The following is a 20,991-nucleotide window of genomic DNA, read 5'->3' as shown; positions in this document are numbered from 1 at the left end:
TGTCAATCTTAGAAAACCTTGTTTTTTTTACAGGTTATTTGTGTTAAACTGAAAATTCTTTCATCATCTACTTATCCACAAGTCATGTTGCACTAAACCTACTGAAACACAAAAAGAATACACAAAGTGTGTGTGAGAGGGTAAGGATGTATTAAATGCAAAATGGTGTGTAAGTGGAAAATGATCTGAACTTGAAACTCGTCACAAACAGGATCCTGCAAGTCACCCACACGATGCAGAAAAAAACTTCTTATTAGTCCATCGATGCTCTCTCCAATCTGTTGATCAGGACCGAATGACAACATCAAACCCACACAGCAACTTTGAGCATCATGTCAAGCTCCCGAAACCTATCTAAGAAATCAGCTGAGAACTGCAGTTTTTGCAACAAACAATGCAAACTTTATTTAAATAACAATTATTTTGCATTTTATTACCATGAACTGGTACAGTAATGGCTTTAGCCAGATTACAGGCATGTATAAATATGTACATACACAGTTTATAAAGAACGTGAAGAAAGGCATGCAAACAGTAATGCATTTTATAACAGACTTTTTTAGGTTTCTAATGCAGTATGCAACATGGTTAATCTCATTCAGTTTTCAGTTACTTGTCAACAAAATCAAATCAAACATTTAACCAAATTCTTTAAAAAAAAATTGTTTAAATAATTAAATAATACAAAAAAAGTGCAAATCTATATATATATATATATTTAATTATGAACAACATTTAGTATTTTCCCACATTGCTCTCATGTTTCGAGAAAAGTACACGTACAGAATGTACCACCACAAACATGGGTTACACTCATAACACAACGACACTCATGTCAACCACATGGGATCTATCGCAATAGGGGAAATCCATAACATTTACTTTTTTTTTTCTTTTTCTTATTTCATATATTATAACTAACATAAATATAGGCCATTCTCTCAGTTAAATAAAGCCATGAAGGAAATCTAAAAAGTCTATCCACAAATGTACACTCAGAGTACTCTAGCTCAGTGGTTCTCAACTGGTTGGTTTCACGCCAGATCTGGGTCACAGACAGAGTAATAAAAAAAAAAAAAAAAAAAAAAAAAAAATGAAAATACAATGCTAAGTGCAAACAGTGTGTGTGTGTGTGTGTGTGTATATTATGCACACACACACACACAGGGGATTATATATATATATATATATGTTGCTATATATATATATATATATATATATATATATATATATATATATATATATATATATATATATATATACAGCGAGAGAGAGAAAGAGAGAGAGAATTTAACTACAAAGCAAACATAATAGTGTACAGTTCAAATATAAATGAATGCTTCCCATGTCTTGCTGTTAAAGTTAACAGCTGTACATCCAATCTATCATTTAAAATAATAATAATAATAATAATTATAATAATAATAAACTGCCACACACTTTAGCACATTTAGATAACACATTTAGAAACCAAATGCTAATTTTCCTACTCAGCCTGTATCATGAACGGGCCTGTACAATTTCATACTGATATATATATAGAGAGAGAGAGACAAATGATTTGATAATAAGAAAAATAATTTGAGAACCACTGCTTTAGAGCAAATGCAGCTACATATTCATTATTTACAGAAAAGCAAGACATACTTAAATACACTTAAACTGCCATTCAGAGGATTGGACACAACTTATAATTCTTGACTGTTATTATTATTGTTTGTATTTTACAATAATAGTGAAATGATCAAAAGTATGAAATATCACAAATCTTATCAACAATGTTAGAACCATCATACACACACACACACACACATACACACACATGCCCTAGAGGTTTATACAAATACTTTTTTTTTAATGGTCATATGAAACATATATTAAGTCATGTGTACCCAAGCTGTGACCAATAGTATACATTGTTTAAAACTAAATATTTTCAATTTGTTGAGTTAAAAAAAAATGTATTTAATCTAGACAAGTCACAAATGGAAAAGTCATCCATTAATGCTAAATTTCAGTGAGTGAGCGGTTTATGCTGATTCTCCTTCTGTTTAAAGCATACATGTTTTTAAACTGGCCCTGAATTGCACACAGTATTGTTTTCCTGTATGAACTGGATAAGAAGTAATAGATAATTGGGTCTAGGCAGCTATTTAGAGCGGACAATAGCAAAGTACTCTCATTTAAGATGTGCAACAATTGTTGGCTATGAAGATCTCCGATCACATTCAGCTGAGCCAGAACGTATGGTATCCGTACTGCATGGTAAGGCAAGAAACACACTGTAAAAATGGCTGGCACTAAGAAAGTCTTTATGATGACCCTCTTTTTGCGACTCTGTGCCTTAGGGTCACCATTACCCATGGTCATAGTCTTGAGTTTCTTAGTGATCTTCACATAAAAACAAAGAAAGGCTACATAAAAAACAAGGAAGAGCACCACTGTTGTCAGGTTTATAGTCCCACCGACAGGTCCCTTGCTGTGGAAGTGGAAGCAGACCTTGTCACACGGATGTTTTTGACTGTTGCTTGAAAAAAAGGGAATCATTCCAGAAATGAGGATCACCCAGACGACGTAGCTTGCCATGTGGCTCCACTTTGTCTTTTGGATTCGAAAGACCCAAACAGGCTTGATAATTTTCAAATAGCGATCTAGACTGATGAGGCTGAGGAACAGGATGCTGGAATACATGTTTATGTAGAAAAAGATGCCCACCACCTTGCACAAGAAGAAGGGACCTTCTTTGTTGTGGTAGTGAACTCGCAGGGGCAAACACATGACCAGGAGGGTGTCCGCCAGGGCAAGGTGCCGCATGTACACAGCCATGGAAGAGTCTGCATGCCGGCGAAGGAAAAATATGTAGAGGGTGACAGTGTTACAGAGCAGACCAATGCAACAGATGAAAATGTAGCCAATGGGCAAGAAAGGGGACAATATGCCATCATGAATCTGACAGGACTCATTGGTGGTTAAATTGCCTTCCTGAAACATTGTGACAGCCAAAAAAATTGGTGTACACTTGCTGACCGCTGCTCCTCAAAATCTTGACATACAGTGATTTTGGGTTGTCCTAATGGGGCATGGGAGAAAAAAGGTCAAAAAATGGTCTTTATGATGACAGGTTCTCACTTGATCTATTCCTACAACTTGTTGAATTGCTTTTGAATAAATGCTAAGATCCCAAGAAAAGAATAGCAGTCTTACCTGTATGGCTGGTTTGCTTGTGCTTGAGCAAGTGACTAGATACATGTCTGTTCAGAAACTCCAGTACCTATGCAGGAAACTCTGCTCGCATGTGACGTTGACCCTGGTTGATGTGGTTGACATTACTGCTAACCTCAGTAGAAATGCAGAGGAGTGCTAGATAAATCAAGCAAAACTCGCTTCCATTCTCGGAGGACAGGAAATATCTGGTTGCCAAAAATGAAAACTGGATTTTTTTACCCCCAACAATACACACTTGAGGCTTGAGGAATATATACTTCAGAGCATAGGTCGTCCACCCCCCGCACCTGGAGACCCACTAGGGTTGAAACTTAACTCTGCAATACCCTGGGTCTCCAGGAGTATGGTTGAAGACCTCTTTTTTAGAGCTCTTTGACTTGTAATAACCTAAACAACCTTACAAGTTGCAAAACAAAAACATCCATTTCCTCATAAAATTTGTGCTCAGTATTAAAATGTCCAATATAGTTCAATTTAACACAAACAGTAAGATCCTTATCAGACAATTTAAAACCAGAAAAATTTGACATTCTCTTTAGGCCTTCAGATCATTACAAAATTCTTACTAGCATTTTATATAATACCATGTTCAAAGCCATGAACAGAACTGATGAGTGACATTTACATTTAGGCCTAGTCATTTAGCAGATGCTTTTATCCAAAGCGACTTACAAAGTAGAAGCAATCAGACCAACAAGTGAGCAACAATATACTTGCTGTGACAAGTCTCAGTTAATCTAGCACAGTGCACATAGCAAGGTGTTTTATATATATATATATATATATATATATATATATATATATATATATATATATATATATATATATATATATATATATATATATATATATAAATTAGACTGAATAGAATAGAATAGGTAAGTGCTAGTATTAATTGGTCAGGTGATGGCAAAAAAAGATGTCTTTAAAAGTTTTTTGAAAATGGCTAAAGACTTAGCTACTCGGATTGAGATGGGCAGGTTGTTTCACCAGCTGGGAACAGTTCAGGAAATGGTCAGTGAGAGTGATTTTGTTCCTCTTTGGGATGGCACCATGAGGCATCGTTACCTTGCAGAACACAAGCTTCTGGAGGGCACATAGGTCGGAACTAGCAAGTTTAGGTATATTGGTGCATCACCAGTTTATCACAATAAATGTGATCTTACTACACTGGATCCCTGTGTCTGATTAAAGCAGGTCGAATGCTAATGAGCCTTAACTGACAAAAATGACCATAATTTGCACGGTGGAAGAATTATCGTCTTGTCATATACAACCATTCAAAAACTCTGCAGAATTTATGTCACCTGATGTTCATGAACTCTCATAACTGGTAAGTGTTTTTTTTTTTTTTTTTTTTTTTTGGTTCGTGAACAGGCTGAGCCTTAATGAATCTGCTTCTTTATATTTATTTGATTACTGACCGTTGCATGCAATCGTGAAATACAAGATTTTTTTAAAAATTGGCTATTCCTTGTAAAAAAAAAAAAAAAAAAAAAAAATTCGGGTTTGGGTTGGGTTCGGGCTCTAAATTTAACTGTGGCGCTCAGGTTGGGTCGGGTCGGGTCGGGTCAGACGATCTCGAGTACAGGCTGGATTCGGGCTTCAGTTTAAAGATCGTGCAGACCTCTCGTGTGACGTGAGCTTTCTTCGGATAGTTGAAGACCACTTTGCCTGCTGCATTCTGGATCAGTTGCAGAGGCTGATAATAAATGTAGGAAGGCCTGCCAAGAGAGCATTACAATAGTCCAGTCTGGAGTGAACAAGAGCTTGGACAAGGAGTTGTGCGGTCTGCTCTGTTAGGAAGGGTCTAATCTTCCTTATGTTGTATAAGGCAAACCTGCAGGACCGGGCCATTGTAGCAATATAGTGTGCAAAGCTTAACTGATCATCCATCACAACTCCAAGGTTCCTGGCTGTTCTGGAAGGAGTTATGGTTAACAAACCTAGCTGTATAGAGAGGTTGTGATAAAGTGCTGCATTGGCTGAGACCACAAGGAGTTCTGTCTTAGTAAGGTTGAGTTGAAGGTGATGATCCTTCATCTAGACAGAAATATCTGTCAGACAGGCTGCATTGCGAACAGCTACCTTGGATGGAGAGGATGCTGGCGTTTGTTGTTCGCCGCTTCTCCGTTGTAACAATTTCTTTGTTTTAATAGTTTTAATAATTTTTAACCTTTTTTTTTTTTTTTGGATGGATTGTTCTAAATTGAAGTTAGAGGATGCTGGCACTTTGTTGTTTTCGCCGTTTTCTCTGTTTTAACAATTTTTTTTTTTTTTTTGCATGGATTATCATTGAACTGAAGGCTTTCTTCTCACCTACTGTTATCCCCTCCAACATCGGTTGATTGTTGCGCTGCTACTGCAAGTTTTTTTGGCGATTGGCATGAAGCTCAAGTATTCCCTTCCACAGTTGCTGACTCTCAACAACCGCACCATTCCAACGTGCACGGCAGTTGTCAAAAAATGTGGACTTCTGTGACGACCACGTTATATTCACAGAAGTTCCCGTCATAAGTTTGTTTATCATCAGCATGACTGCTCTGCTTCAGAAATTCCATCCATCTGGACCACTGTCGCACATCTGCCATGTCATCAGAACAGTGTCGCTCTTGATGTTAGTAACACAGGATCCCTGCACAGCAGGCAGGACAGAAAATGTGGTGTAAATTCCAGTATACTACGGCCTCTACAGAGATTCATTACCTTATTAACGTTTAAAATATAACTTTTTAATACACAATCCCTCTCAAATAAATCATCTTTTATATAAGACCACGTCATGGATAATGGATTAGACTTTATGTGCATTATAGAAACATGGCACCAGCCTGAGGTCTACTCAGCGTTAAATGACACATGTCCTCCTGGTTACAGCCACCTTAAGAAAGCCTGCAGCACTGGTCACTGTAACACACAGACAGAATTTGGAATTGTCCCCCCTCTCCCTGCCTGCATTGTGTTCTTTTGAATGCCTTGCATTAAAGTGTAAATCCCCTTTCCTCATGACAATACTTCTCATCTATCTGCCTCCTAAACAAAACTCAAGTTTTTTATCAGAGATGCACTATCTACTTACAACACTCTGCACATTTTCTGCTAACATTACAATACTTGGAGATTTTTATATTCATGAAGACATTCCCTCCTGCCACTTTGCAGCTGAGTTTCTGCCACTACTGGACTGTCTCAACCTCCAACAACATGTTGATGTCCCCACTCATTTCAGGGGCCACATACTGGACCTGGTCATTTCAAACTTAGCCCCTATTAGTAACTTTCTGGTGTATGTACTGGGTGAATCTGACCACAAGGTCCTCTCAATGAAGCTGCCACTTCCTACACTAAAGATAAGCGTCAAATCTGTTTCAGGGACCTGAAAAAGATCAGCCTCTATAGACCTCCAGCATCTCTCTTCTGTTGATTTTTCCTCAGCCACTGAGTCGGTTGATTTCTACAATCAATCTCTGAGCAGATTTCCATGCTATTATCAGAACTAGAATTGTCACCTTTTCGCACTCAGCTCCCTGGTACACCTGCGAACTGCGAAAGATGAAGACAGCAGGGCGTGTCCTTGTGCCTCGCTTTATGGCCTCAGGACTTACTGTTCACAGGCAAGCCTACAGAGAGCATCAGAAGGCCTATGCGAGGTCCAATATCATTAACAACAGTCCTGGTAACTCTAAGCAACTATTTTCTACTATAAATTACATCCTTAAACCACAAACTCATTGTTATTCAGAAGCTACAGAGGAGAGGTGTAACAACTTTATCACTTTTTTAGGAAAAAAAAAATAGATAACTTCTGCTTCATCCTATACAGCTCTCCTGTCTTGTCTGTCCCTACTGTCGGCCCACAGCCTGGGATTTCCCAACTTCTCTGCTGTTTCTCTGACATCTCACAGCAAGCGGTTGAGAACATTATTAGAAAGATGAAACCATCCACTTGTGCCCTGGACTCCTTTCCCACATCCTTGGTAAAATCTAACCTCTGTGTTATAAATCCCCTGATCACCAAGGTCATCAATAACTCCCTCCAGGCTGGCCATGTTCCATCTGCATTGAAAACTGCTGACATCAGACGACTTTTCAAAAAACCCACCTTAGACCCAGAATCCTTGACAACTACAGGCCCATCTCCAACCTTCCATTCCTTTCCAAAGTGTTGGAAAAAGTAGTAGCTGCCAGCTTCTGGTCCATTTGAAACAAAATAAACTGTTTGAGAAATCCCAGTCTGGTTTTCACTCCGGCCACAGCACAGAAACTGCCCTGGTCAGGGTTACAAATGACCTACTGATGACGGAAGATGCTGGCACCCCATCTCTCCTTATCCTTCCGGATTTGAGCTCAGCATTTGACACTGTGGACCACAACATTCTCCTTCATCATCTGCACTCCACCATTGGTCTCTCTGATTCTGTGTACAACTGGTTCTCATCTTACCTCACTGGAAGAACTGAGCATGTTGCCTTGGGAGAGGTTAAACCCTTGACACACAATGTCACTTGTGGTGTCCCTCAAGGCTCAGTGCTCGGCCCCATCCCGTTTATCCTTTACATGCTCCCCCTCAGTCATGTAATCAGCTGGCATGGAATTTCTTTTCATTGCTACGCTGATGACACTCAACTCTATGTCAAGACCAACTCAACCTCGTCTGCTGCCCTGCCATCTTCCACTCTGACCACCTGCCTGGAGGAGATAAAGGCGTGGATGAAGCAAAATGTCTTGCAGCTAAACAGCTCCAAAACTGAAGCCATCCTAATTGGCACTCCAAACCAGGTCCGAACATCTGTCATAAATAGCATTACCTTCTCTGGCAGGGATATTTCACTTTTTAACATAAGTCACCAACCTGGGTGTTAAAATGGACTCTCATCTGACCTTTGAGGACCACATTAAACATCTGTGTAAGACCTCTTTCTTCCACCTGAGGAACATCGCCAAACTTCGCCCCATGCTCACTCTTGCAGATGCAGAAAAGCTTGTCCACGCTTTTGTTTCCTCCATGCTGGACTATTGCAATGCGCTTCTCAACGGGATCCCTGGCAAAAGCCTCCAGAAGCTGCAGTACATTCAGAACTGTGCTGCTAGGATCCTCATGAGGGTGTGCAAATATGATCATATCACTTAAATTACTCCATTGATTCACTCAGGATTGAGTGCAAGGTTTCCCTTCTCACCCACCAGTGTATCCTTGGTCATTGGATTCACTAAATGTTCTCATTGGTCTCAACCAAGTCCAGCAAATTTTTTTTATTCTCCTTCAAAACAAAAATAATTTGCATGTTGGGCCTAAAAACGTGTGGAAATGCTAGGTGCGCCACTTTCTCCTTTTTTCCAAAGCACTCTGTAGCCTGCGCTCTATGCTTGCGCTCCCGTGGCGTCTGCCGTTGCTAGGCAACCATGACCTGCTCTCTATGAAAACGCAGAAGTTTCAGCAAAGAATAAATGGATTTCCAGTACTAAAAATTCCTTGCAGTAGCTCTGCTAATAAATTAATTTAAAAAATGGCTATCCTTGTACAGCTATGATCAGCTGTTTCTCCATCTTGGCTTAGCTTTCAGTTTTGTTACGGGAAAGGATGAAGCTGATTCGTTGATTCTTGTCACATGACTAGCGGTGCACTTGCTGCATTCTGAAAAATTTAGATGTCTATAATTTAATTTTCTACCTGTTAGATTGTGTTTTATTAATGTCTACACCTACCCCAGCCTTAAACTTACCCTTTACAATAATGAACTAATTAATGTTGTACAGTATGACAAAAATTACACTGTATTTATGTGCGCATGCCCAGTAGAGCCAAACGTATCTCTTCTAGCCTTAACCGTGCGAATGCGTCATATCCCCAGCTTTGCGTGTGTGCACTGCGCCAAGGCATCAGACATTTTAATTTTTGACCACAGACATAATGTCAGCAAACAGCAGCATTATAAAGTAAATAAAATGTAAATAAAGTACATAAAAAATAATTTGACCCTACAGCTCCAAACTCGTTCCTAGAGGGCCGGTGTCCTTTAGAGTTTAGCTCCAACCCTAATTAAACACACTTGAACCAGCTAATCAAGTTCTAACTAGACACACTAGAAACTTCCAGATAGGTGTGTTAAGGCCAGCTGGAGTTAAACTCTGCAGGGCATTGGACCTCCAGGATCTAGTTTGAATACCCCTGTCCTACAGAGTTGTTACTTGGCACGTGCTTTTTGATCATTACAAATAATAATGTAAAATGATTTTCTTAGAATAGAAGATATGCTGTCTCTCGCATCACATACATTATCAGTAGTCAAGTATGTAGTCTTTGAAGAGGATCCTTTTTTTCTCTCATTTGGACTCGATCTTGAAACTTTTGGACCTGAACTTGACTTGGACTCAAACCTCTTTGGACTCGGTGTTGACTCGGTCTCGACTAGTCCTGGTCTTGGACTCGACAAAGCTGGACTTGACTACAGCTCTACTCCCCACCTCAAGGAACTCTTCACTCCACAATGCTCTACACGTACCCTCCGTTCCGTTTCAGTATATCTCCTGAAACCTCCTAGGGCCAAGCTTCATACTATGGGAGATCGGGCTTTCTGCTCAGCCACTCCCAGTCTGTGGAATGCTCTCCTGGACCATCTGAGGACACCACAGTCTGTGGATTCTTTTAAATGTTGCCTTAAAGGCCACCTTTTTAAAAGAGATTTTGCTTGATTTTTTATTTTTTTTTTATTATTATTTTTTTCTCCCAGACCATCTGAGGACACCACAGTCTGTGGATTCTTTTAAATGTGGCCTTAAAACCCACCTTTTTAGTAGAGCTTTTGCTTGATTTTTTGCTTAGTGTAGCACTTTGGGATTTTGTTGAAATATAAAGTGCGTTATAAATGAAATCTATTATTATTATTATTATTAACTACTGTCGGATCATCTGGTTGGAATGAGAAGTAGAGTTGAGTTTCATCAGCATAGCAATGATAGGAAAAGCCATGCTTCTGAATGACGGATCCTAAAGATGACATGTAGATGGAGAAAAGAAGTGGTCCAAGAACTGAGCTTTGAGGAACCCCAGTAGCAAGAAGTTGTGACTTAGAAACCTCACCCCTCCAAAACACCCTGAAGGACCTACCAGAGAAGTAAGAACTACTGGAGTGCGGTTCCTGAGATGCCCATCTTCATGAGGGTGGACAGGAGGATCTGGTGGTTAACTGTGTCAAAATCAGCAAACAGATCCAGCAAGATGAGTACTGAGTATTTGGAAGCCGCTCTTGCCAGTCTCAGGACTTCAGTCACCAAAAGCAGTGCAGTCTCAGTTGAGTGGCCACTTTTGAAGCCAGATTTGTTGCTGTCCATGGGGTCGTTCTGTGCAAGAAACATAGAGAGTTGGTTTAACACATATCGCTTAAGTGTCTTAGCAATGAACGTTAGAAGGGATACCTGTCTGTAGTTTTCTAAAAGTGCTGGATTTAGAGAGAGTTTCTTAAGCAGTGGGGTTATCCGAGCCTGCTTGAATGCTGTGGGAAATGTACCAGAATGACAAGAGGTGTTAATAATGTGAGTGAGCATGGGTATAACTGAAGAAAAAATCGCCTGAAGGAGGTGAGTGGGGATAGGATCAATGGGACAGGTAGTAGGATGATTGTAAAGAAAAAGTTTAGAAACGTCTGCCTCAGAGAGTGGAGAGAGAATGCGTATTTATGGTTACAAAGTTTTTTCAGTTTGTGGTGTGGAGAACTGGTCACTAATGGTCCTTGTTTTATTTATGCAGAATATTGCAAAGTCATCAGCAGTATGAGTTGATGAAGAAGGGGGTGGAGGATGAGAAAGAAGAGAAGAAAGGGTTTTGAAAAGTGTGTGAGAGTCAGAACAGTTAATTTTGTTGTGTTATTATGTTGTTTCAGCAGTGGAGACACTTGGAGAGAAGGAGGAAAGGAGCGACTGATATACACTAAGGTCAGTAGAGTTTTTTGATTTGTGCCACTTCCTCTCTGCAGACCTAAGTCTAGAGCAATGTTCTCGGAGAACATGAGACAGCCAGGGGGCAGAGGAGGTGGTGCGTGCTGGTCTGGATTAGGAATGTTCATTTCTGTTATTTTTCCTAACCGACAACCGACGCTCGTCAGCTGATTATTAACCGTTAACAGACAAGATTATTTTAAATTAGAATTGGATTAAATTAGAAAGGATGAGTGTCTGTGACCCGTTAAAAATACTAACATTTGTTTCCCGGGGATTCATTTTACATGCACAAAAAGCAGCAGACAAAAGAACATGGTTCACATGATCATCATATCACATCACGCACCTCAGCACTTCTGCGTGCGGAGAAAAACAACTAGGCTTTCTCTCTCTCTCTCTCTCTCTCTCTCTCTCTCTCTCTCTCTCTCTATATATATTTTTTTTTTCTATTATATATATAAACAAATAAATAGGCCTATATGAGAAATATATTTTTATTTAAATAATAAATTAAGAAAATGAAAGAAAAACTGTGCAACAAGTAGCCTAGTAGGCCTATGCAGAGTTTCGGTTAAGTTTTAAAATACAGTCAGTCAAATACATATCCCAACATATGGGGAAATAAACACACTGCTCAGTTTAAATATGTAGTAAAATCTGTGCCGTTAAGTGTTATCACTGTACCACAGGGACGTAAATTTCATCTAACAGTTGGGGGGACAATAAACATAAAATTTTCAAGAGCAATTTTTGAGGGGGACACAAATAATACAGCCAAAATTGTACTTGTAAGGATATGTATACACAGAGGAACGGCTTACTACTATTAGAACAGCAGGGAGACGTGCCAAATTAGACAACTTCAAGCTGTAATGGTCACGCTGAGACAGCGCTCATGTCCATTGACCGGGGGGGACTAGCCATCTGGAGCACTTGTAGTTTTCCCGGTGGGCCGCTGTACAATGTGGGCCAGCCCTTTGCATAAATATATATAAAAAATGAATTGTAGTAAATGTATGTATATCCTTCCTTCGGCCCAGACGAATGGCCCGCGCAGCCCACTTGATTCAAAAATTCTAACTGATTTAGCGTGCTCCGGCTCAGTGCAGCAACTCAAAAGTGTTCATCATTGTCAAAATGTTGGAAATAGCCAATCAAAGTGTAGAAGGCGGGATTTACTTTTCACAGATGCTGTGCTGTGCGTGACTTCAATGTGAGCTGAGGTAAGATTTAAGCAGTTAAACATGACGAGACAATTCAGCAACATTTGCCAACCGTAAAATTAAATAAATATATAAATAAATAAAAGTTAAACGACGGATATTAATTTTCAAGAATACAAATTACTACTGACCTTTTCAAATTTCCCGTGTGCAATGCATCTCGCAGTCACTGAATGTGTATGGGTTGATAATGTCCTAAACCCCTTTTAGGCTCCAGCCCAACTATGTGTCATCTTAGCCCCCCAAAACTGTCTGAATGTTCGGGCCAGTGCTGCTTCCTCAAGAAAGTTTTATCATTCTCACATGTTTTAAGTCTTGTCAGTTTAAACATTAAGGTAATTTTAAGCCATTTAAGCACTAGACATCTCAATGCGGTACTCCCGCGCTGTGATCGTTTCTGTGCGCACCATGCTCAAACAAAGCCGTCTCAGATCCGTGAGATCCGTGCATTTCTTATGTTAATAATGTTCATCAAAAAGAACAAAAGTAAAATCATTCACTGCTCTTAAGTAAAGTCTGTAGTTTTAATGGATATTTGTGTATATGTCAATGTTAAAGAAATTCGGTGTTATTACATAATATGGGTGGTTGGTGGGGGGGGGGGGGGGGTGGCCCCAGTCCACCCCTGCCATTGACATTACTATCCGTCACAGTGTTACCAAGTCCGCGGTTTTTGCGTGGAATTGGGCTACTTTATCACTGTTGCCGTAGGTTGTTTTTCATGTCCGTGGGTTGAAGCGACCACAATAATGCAATTTTTAGCCCCCGGAATGCAATTTTTACCGGGGGATCCCCTTGAAACGCGGATAGTTCGTGCTAGTTTTGAGTAGAAATTGGGCGACTTTTGTTATGAAAACATGGCAACCCTTTCCCTCAAGCAGGTAACATTATTATTGCTAACATTGCGGACTCATCAAAAAATAAATTGCCATCATCTGTATTTATGAGAAAATAATCACTTCATCCGATGTTTAAGTGAGTAAAATAGCCTTGACAGCCTTACTTACTGGAGTTCCACAACTATTGACTTTGTTCTCACTGGACTTGTGTGTGTGTGTAGGTGATGTAAAAGAGGAAAACAGCATTTGGACCAACGCACTGTGAGGCAAGGGATCGTAAGGGAAATAGGTAAGTGAGGCAAATGAGTGAGGCAAATGTTTCTAAACTCTAAAATGTTTTGCCCCGTTTGTTATTTACAATGCACAGAGTGGTTTTTAATTATATTTTTAGGGGATATTTTTAGGGGATTTCCGCCTATGCCATACTGCCTCGATGTTATGCAAAAAAAATTGTTTTACATGGATATTAAAACGCAAGTGAAGTAGGCTACATAACTCATAATCATTTGGCATTCAAATACATCGCAAATACAGAAACATTTGATTTTGTGTCAAATGAGAGATGCAACGATGGTTTCAGTTTCGTTTTAGCTTAAATTAATTCATTTTTGCTTGTCGTTTATATTGCTTCTTATATTTTTAATTCTTGTTCTTTTCTAAATACTGTTAATTGAAAGGATTTGTTGTGGAGTGAGGGGAACTAAAATAGCCTAGCTATGTTTACAGTGTTTATTATAATGTTTGTAAACATTTAGCGTTGGCATAAGTGACGTGACATACAGCCAAGTATGCTGACCCATACTCAGAATTCGTGCTCTGCATTTAACCCATCCAAAGTGCGTGCACACACACACACACACAGTGAGTGAAGACAGTCGGTGGGCAGTTTTTTATGCTGCGGCGGGGGAGCAGTTGGGGGTTCGGTGCCTTGCTCAAGGGCACCTCAGTCGTGGTATTGCCGGCCCGAGACTTGAACCCACAACCTTAGGGTTAGGAGTCAAACTCTCTAACTATTAGGCCACGACTTCCCCATTAGGCATATTTCTTAAAAATATTTTTTATATATATACATAGCGTATTTTAACCATGCAGCAAACCTTTTTAAATATTTTGATAAATTACTGAAAAAATAAATAAATAAATGACTTTTTAAACCATGGTCGGTTAATGGTTAACCGGTTAAAATGAACATCCTTATGATAGATAGATAGATAGATAGATAGATAGATAGATAGATAGATAGATAGATAGATAGATAGATAGATAGATAGATAGATAGATAGATAGATAGATAGATAGATGAAACTATATAAACAATTAAATTCAGTTGATTCCTTTGCATAGTCATATATTTTCTTTCTGCTGCCAAATTTTGGTTGCAGCGGAAGTGTTTATTCCTTTCTTGTAAATGCATTTAAAATTATTACATTTTTAATATTGACATTGACAAAAAAAAGTGAACTGATGACTGTCGCAAGAAGTGAATCCCGCTGACGCTCTCCATGTTCTGTGTGATTGGCTGTTTGCTTCATGTGTCACACTTTCAGGTGCACACACTCCAGAGTTAATTACAACTCTGGTCCAAACTCTGAGTTGACAGAGAATGTTTATATCATGCTTTGTGAGCCCGGTGAACCTGGGGCCCGTTTCAGAAAGGAGGTTAAGTGAAATCTCTGTGTATGTTAACCCTGAAATGAGGGAAACTCTGGGTTTTCCATTTCAGAATGGGAGGTTTGTCAAACCCGAGAAAGCAGGGTAAGTCAAGCCCGTTTCTGAAAGAGAGGTAACTTATACTCAGAGTCAGTTACTGTGGTAAATTACTCTATGAACCGAACCTGGTCGGGAGCAGGTTTTCTTGTGTATGAACATAGTTTGTTTGGGTATCTTGCCCTTTTTTTTAAACAGAGTTTGATGTTTAAATACTTCATTCATTCTGCACGCTGCAAAAATGCTTTTCTTACTAAGCATTTTTTTCTTATTTCAAGTACAAATATAATTATAATAAAATGAATAAATCAAGATGGATTTTCTTTATAAGAAAATTATATAAGATATTTAGTCTTGTTTCCTGGGGGGATCTAAATTAAGTGCATTTTACTTAAGTAAAATTATATGCCAGTGTGGTAATAAAAATAATCTTAATGCAAATGGACAACAAGATTATTCAGAGTGTCTATTACTAAGTCCATATTTACAGTAGCTCCTTCCTCCGATGTCACACAAGGTTAAATACGATGTGTTAATAAGGCAGTAACGCCTTGGGCGTGGAGAACTAGCTTGTAACGCTATTGATCGGGTTCGAGTCCGGCTTTTGCCGAGCTCGTTCTTCTCACTTTTCCCATCATATATCATATTAGAATATATTTTTAATAAAAATGAAGAAAATTTTCTAAAAGTGGAAGTGTCTAACGAGTGTTTAATAATGATAAAAGTATTTATAATTTTAATAAATATAATAATTTACAATCTGTTATAATTGCATCCTGTTAATGTACAACAATACTGAGGTGCAAATAGTATCCACCAATATAAAGTATAAATAGCATTTAATTATTATTTACAATTATTGCAAAGAACTGCTATTTTTACATGGTAAATAGAATATATCACAAGCTATTTGCACTTAGCCTACTGTAAAAAGGATCTATCGCTAAGAAAGTATGTTAATTCTACTTAGTGTAAATAGCCGCTGCTGTATTTTTCTTACCCTTTTGGCAGATCATTTGTAAAATAATAAAAATGCACTAATATTATTATTATTATTATTATTATTATTATTATTATTATTATTATTATATATTTTTTAGTTCAATAAGCCAGTTTTCACTGTGATTTTATAATAGTGATAAAAATTTAACTTGTATTGAGTCTGAAGTATGCAGACATCTTTTTGGCGGTAGCTGTTGCCATGGTGAATCGTAATATCGGAGCTCCATTGATCATGGCTTTTCACAGTCATGGTGCACGTGCTAAACTCAGGGTCAGCCTACTCAGAGTTGACTGAACCTAAAAACTCAGACTTTCCCATCTCAGAGAAAGTCAACTCAGAGTTCAAGTTTTAATTCAGAGTTGGTTCAACCGGGCCCCTGATCTAAACCAGTTTGGCTTTATAGGGTTTTGTCAACTCAAAACTTCCGCTGCAACTCTGAGTTTGTTCATCTCGCTTCATGCTACAGGCCACAAGTAATAATAATCCCATGGGAACAGGGCTTTGATGAATGCATATAAATGTATAAAAATAAAAGCAAGTGAGGGACTAATGACTTAATTTATTTAACACAGATTAACAGAGTAACATAATTAGGACAACTAGGGAAAGTAGGTCAAAGGAAAGTGAACACAGAAAACCACAGACATGTAACAAGAAGCCAAAATAGAAGAGACATGTTGACTCTTCTCAGCACGTACAATCAGACTAGCTGCCGCATTCTGAACTAATTTTATGTGTGAAATAATTGTCTGACAAGTCCCCACACAAAAAACATAACAAGACAAAATAAAGGCATTAATAACCTTTTCTAAATCTTTCCTTGACAAAATAGATTTTATTCGAGTAAGAGACCTAATCAGCAAGAAGAAGAAGAAGGAAAAACAACAACAACTCTTAAACACAGCATTAATGTGCTTGCTAAATATCAAATCTGGGTCAAACACAACTCCTAGATTTCCTTTTTTTGGGGGGGGGTTGACCAAGGACCTAAATAAGTGTTAATGTCTGAGCATCCTCTGGTGGGGCAAAAATCATAATCTCTGTTTTACTTTAATTTAACTGAACCAAATTGTGAACCATCCAGCTTTTCACCTCTTCCAGACATACCAAAAGTAAATTTGAACAACAATTCTCTCCATGCTGTATTTTTAAAAAACAGAAACTTGCTGCATGAAAAATCAGTATGCACCTACAATGGGAATATGTTTTTATTTTTTATGGAAGGTGAAAATAAGTACAAAATGACTTCCAAATAAATTTTATGCACTTTAAACTATGCTTCCAATATATATCCAATAAAGAGAACAGGCTGAAACAATTAAATATTTTGTTTTCTTATTTACAGTATGTTATAGGATTTTTATTAAACAGTATTAATTAAGGACCTGATTCAAACCAATTTCCTGTTCAAACATTTAATTTATTCATTAACATAGAAACTACAAAAGCTTTACCAATCATTTAAAACAACTTAAACCAGAATTACTTCTCAAACATTTACTGCAAGGCTGCTCAAGGCTGCCCCTTACTGCTATCATTGCCCCCAACGGAAGTGACAAGAGCTGGTTTCAAAACTCATGTTTTGCATGTCAGCCAAACCTCAAATGCAGCCATAACAATCTTTGAACTCTGTAACTCTTAAATCTGCAGCTCACTGCTAGAAAATGATGTACAGGACACCGAAACCTTTCCAACCCACGCTACCAAACTCCCCAGTTTCACTTACGACACTGCAAAAAAAAACTAGCAGCACAGACATTCTGGTAACACACATCACATCAAGTGCTGCGTAAAACGTAGGGATTTCACACTAGAGAAACCCCAAATATCCACATACAGTACAACATATAATACAAAAACACAACCAGTAAAAAGAACAAACATCCTATAAAAGTTACATTTTGTATTTACAGTCAGGAAATTGTCAGTACATTCGAAAAAAATATATCAATTATTCAAATACTTATAATCAATAAAATCAAGAGACAAGTTTCCTTTAATAACTAGCAGCAGGTCAGCAAACAAAATAGTCTTGCTCTGTTCCTGTTGTTTTCTCCTTTTTTGTGTGTGTGTCTGATGTTAGAACGTTTAGGGGGAGACAAATGAAACACTTTGTTTCGACCTGAATCAGCAACATCAAATGAGATGGAAGAGGAAGCACAACAAACATAAAGCCTGCATCTGCCCTTGTAATATTTGTAATGCTTTGTTATTAATAAATGTAAGAGTGGTATGGTCTTCTTTTAAAAATCTGAAAGGTGGTAGCTAAAAGGTACAAACACTATGGAGCCTCGGGGACTCTCTTAAACAAGACATGAACAATGTGTATTTACTTTTAAATTGTAACATATTTAGATATAAGTGTATGGTGATGATGCATCAGCCAAGTGTTATTAGGGAAATAAATAAACATTTTGCTAATATAGTAATTTGCTTATTTGCATTTGCTTATTTGCTAATAACAGCACAAAATGTATGTCTTAAGATGTCTGAATGTACTGTATGTCCACTTTGTGTCTAAAATACACACACACACACACACACACACACACACACGAATATATATTCACCATAATACAATAATCACACCATTATTTTCCAGAGACACAAAATTAGATCACTTAACCTCAGAACTGTTTTGACTAACTAAATCTCACATATGTCGATATTCAGATGAAATCAAACACACACACACACACACACACACACACACACACACACACACACAAGAAGAGCAGCCATTCATTAAGTGTTAAAATGAGATTTTGTGTTGGTAATCTAATCCCATTTTACCTACCCTTTTTGAATATTACCTTCATTAGTCTAACTAATACTGACCACTATAAGGAATGAAAATGAGCAAGCAAACTTGGACACAAAGTGTACTGGATAGTGCTTTAAAATTTGGTAACCTGTTTAAAAGTACTACACTTTTGTACCTTATTTAGCCCTAAAAGATACATATTAGTACTATAAATGAACATATATTACCTTGTTATTATTGCAATGATTTTGGACACAGCCAGAGGCAGTAAAATTAATTGATGTAATTAAACTAAATAAATAAATACCTCCTGAATATGTTCTAGAGGACACCGTTCATACTAGAATTCTCTAACTGTACTTTCACTACTGAAAAAAAAGTTTGTGTGTGGGACGCAAGGGGGCGTACATGCTCATCAATTTGAAATTTACTCAAGCTTGTCTTATGGATTCACTTACATGAATGCATATTCACTATTTTGCACAAGAAAAGTTCATTTTCATTTCAATTACAATAATATACAGGAGGATTACTTAACTTTTCTCGTACATTGTTTTATTCTTCTCCCTTTATTATTCATATACTGTATAACCATAAAAAGCTAAATTGAACAATCAGCTGAAAAGAACACAAAACCACTATTCAGCATCTTGTTTATGACATTTTCAGTTTCACAGGGAAATGAAACAACGTCAATCAGCAAGCGGTTGACACAACTGTAATTCGCCAAAACATTTGCTAGTTTTAAAACTGTACTATGATGAAGGCTTTGCTCATTAATATTTAACAAACCTTCCTGGTTACTGTCACGGATCACTCGTGGAACACGTAAAATCCAAGTGCAGTTTATTAATCCACAGAAAAAACAAAGATCGAAAAACAGAGCAACAAGCAGAAAACAAAGGCAAAAGGTAATCCACAAACAGCGTAACAAAACAATACTGAAGCAAACAAGGGCTAACAGAACATGGTGTATATATAGGGGAACTAATGAGACTAAATGACACACATGAGAACTAAGTGCAAGGGGTGATGGGAACTGAAGTCCGGAACACAAACAACAGTCCAGAAGAGTGCCCTCTGATGACTGGCAAGGGCACTCCAGCAGATGGCTGTGACATGACCCCCGCTTTAAGGAGCAGATTCCAGACACTCCAAATAAAGTCAAAGAAATCCAGGAGGGAGGCAGATCAGGGGGAGGGATGGCGGGCTAGGCCCATGTTAGAACAGAAGGCCAGGACAGTGCAGGAGGCCAGGGCGGGCCCGGCAGGACAAACCAGCGATGCTCTGGCCAAACAGAAACCCTGGCGGGCGACCAAGGTGGAGCCAGGAGCTTGTCAGGCAGCAAGGGTGGAGCTGAAGACCACCTCAGCAGAGCTGACAAAGCAGATGACCCCCCCTACAAAGCTCAGGCAGGACTGCAATAGAGAGCTTAGAGGTAACAGACTTGATGGCCGCAATAGGACAGACAAACAGCTCAGCAATGGTCTCCTTGAACGTAACAGGGTAGACAGACAGTTCACCTCGTCAGGATAAATAAAGAGTTTATAAATGGACACCCTTGTCTTGAGAGGAGCTGAAGTGAACACCCCTGCCACCACTGGAAGCTCTGCAGCAAACGCTGCCACCCGGGGAGGAACTGAAGCAGTCTCAGGAATGGACTCCTGGACTGGGGTGAGTGCTGGAGTGAACTCAAACTTGAGTGGGATCGGGAGTAAACTCATAGACTAGAGTAGGCACTGGAGTGGACTCGGACAGCCAGCCTTCTGGAGTGGACTCTGAGGGCTCCCGGACTGGAGCAGGCTCTGGAGTGGATTCTGTGAACTTCTGGATTGGAGTGTGTTATGGAGAGGACTCTAAGACCACCGTAGTTGGGTCCCCCAGTACCACCGCACTCAGGACCACCGTAGTCGGGTCCCCCAGTACCACCAGATTTGGGACCACAGGAGCAGACTTAACTGCCGTTCTCCTTCTCACCCTACGTTTTACGGGGCAGAGATAGGAAAGCTTCACTGTTCTCTGGCGATGTTACAGCGGATTTTGGCATCTCCGGGGGCACTGCAATGGGCTCAGACTGACCTGGTGATACCACTAAACTGCGGTAACAGAGATAGTTAACAAAACCCCAATAATCCAGAGTCTGAAGTGCTTCCATCTCACACTGGGGCCGAGGTTTATCCAGGCAACCATTAAAACAAATCCTTGAGTGCCACATCATTGTAATCTAGCCCCACCACTAAAGTCCAGAAAAACTGGGAGAAACCTCAACCTCCATCCCCTGCTGGCACAGAG

The 20,991-nt window shown here is 38.9% G+C and overlaps 1 protein-coding gene and 1 long non-coding RNA gene across 2 annotated transcripts; both read right to left on the bottom strand.

The window, feature by feature from the left end:
• Window positions 1-1,243: 1,243 nt before the first annotated feature.
• LOC109088402 (probable G-protein coupled receptor 34) lies at window positions 1,244-3,967 on the bottom strand. Its single transcript, XM_042748266.1, has 2 exons — window positions 3,205-3,967; window positions 1,244-3,070 (listed from the first exon to the last, which is right to left on the bottom strand). The coding sequence occupies exon 2, from the start codon at window positions 2,989-2,991 to the stop codon at window positions 2,008-2,010; it is 984 nt and encodes a 327-aa protein (XP_042604200.1). The 5' UTR covers window positions 2,992-3,070; window positions 3,205-3,967; the 3' UTR covers window positions 1,244-2,007.
• Window positions 3,968-4,541: 574 nt separating this feature from the next.
• Window positions 4,542-9,217, bottom strand: LOC122141294. The gene is made up of 2 exons (XR_006157674.1): window positions 7,866-9,217; window positions 4,542-7,585 (listed from the first exon to the last, which is right to left on the bottom strand). It is a non-coding gene; the product is annotated as an uncharacterized LOC122141294 (long non-coding RNA).
• Window positions 9,218-20,991: the final 11,774 nt, after the last annotated feature.

Source organism: Cyprinus carpio, chromosome B21, assembly GCF_018340385.1.
Source record: "Cyprinus carpio isolate SPL01 chromosome B21, ASM1834038v1, whole genome shotgun sequence".
NCBI classification, from domain to species: Eukaryota; Metazoa; Chordata; class Actinopteri; order Cypriniformes; family Cyprinidae; genus Cyprinus; species Cyprinus carpio.
This window is presented reverse-complemented; position numbering and strand designations above follow the sequence as displayed.

Coding starts and splice junctions, on each gene's coding strand:
- LOC109088402 (XM_042748266.1), bottom strand. CDS start 2,991: ATGTTTCAGGAAGGCAATTTAACCACCAATGAGTCCTGTCAGATTCAT.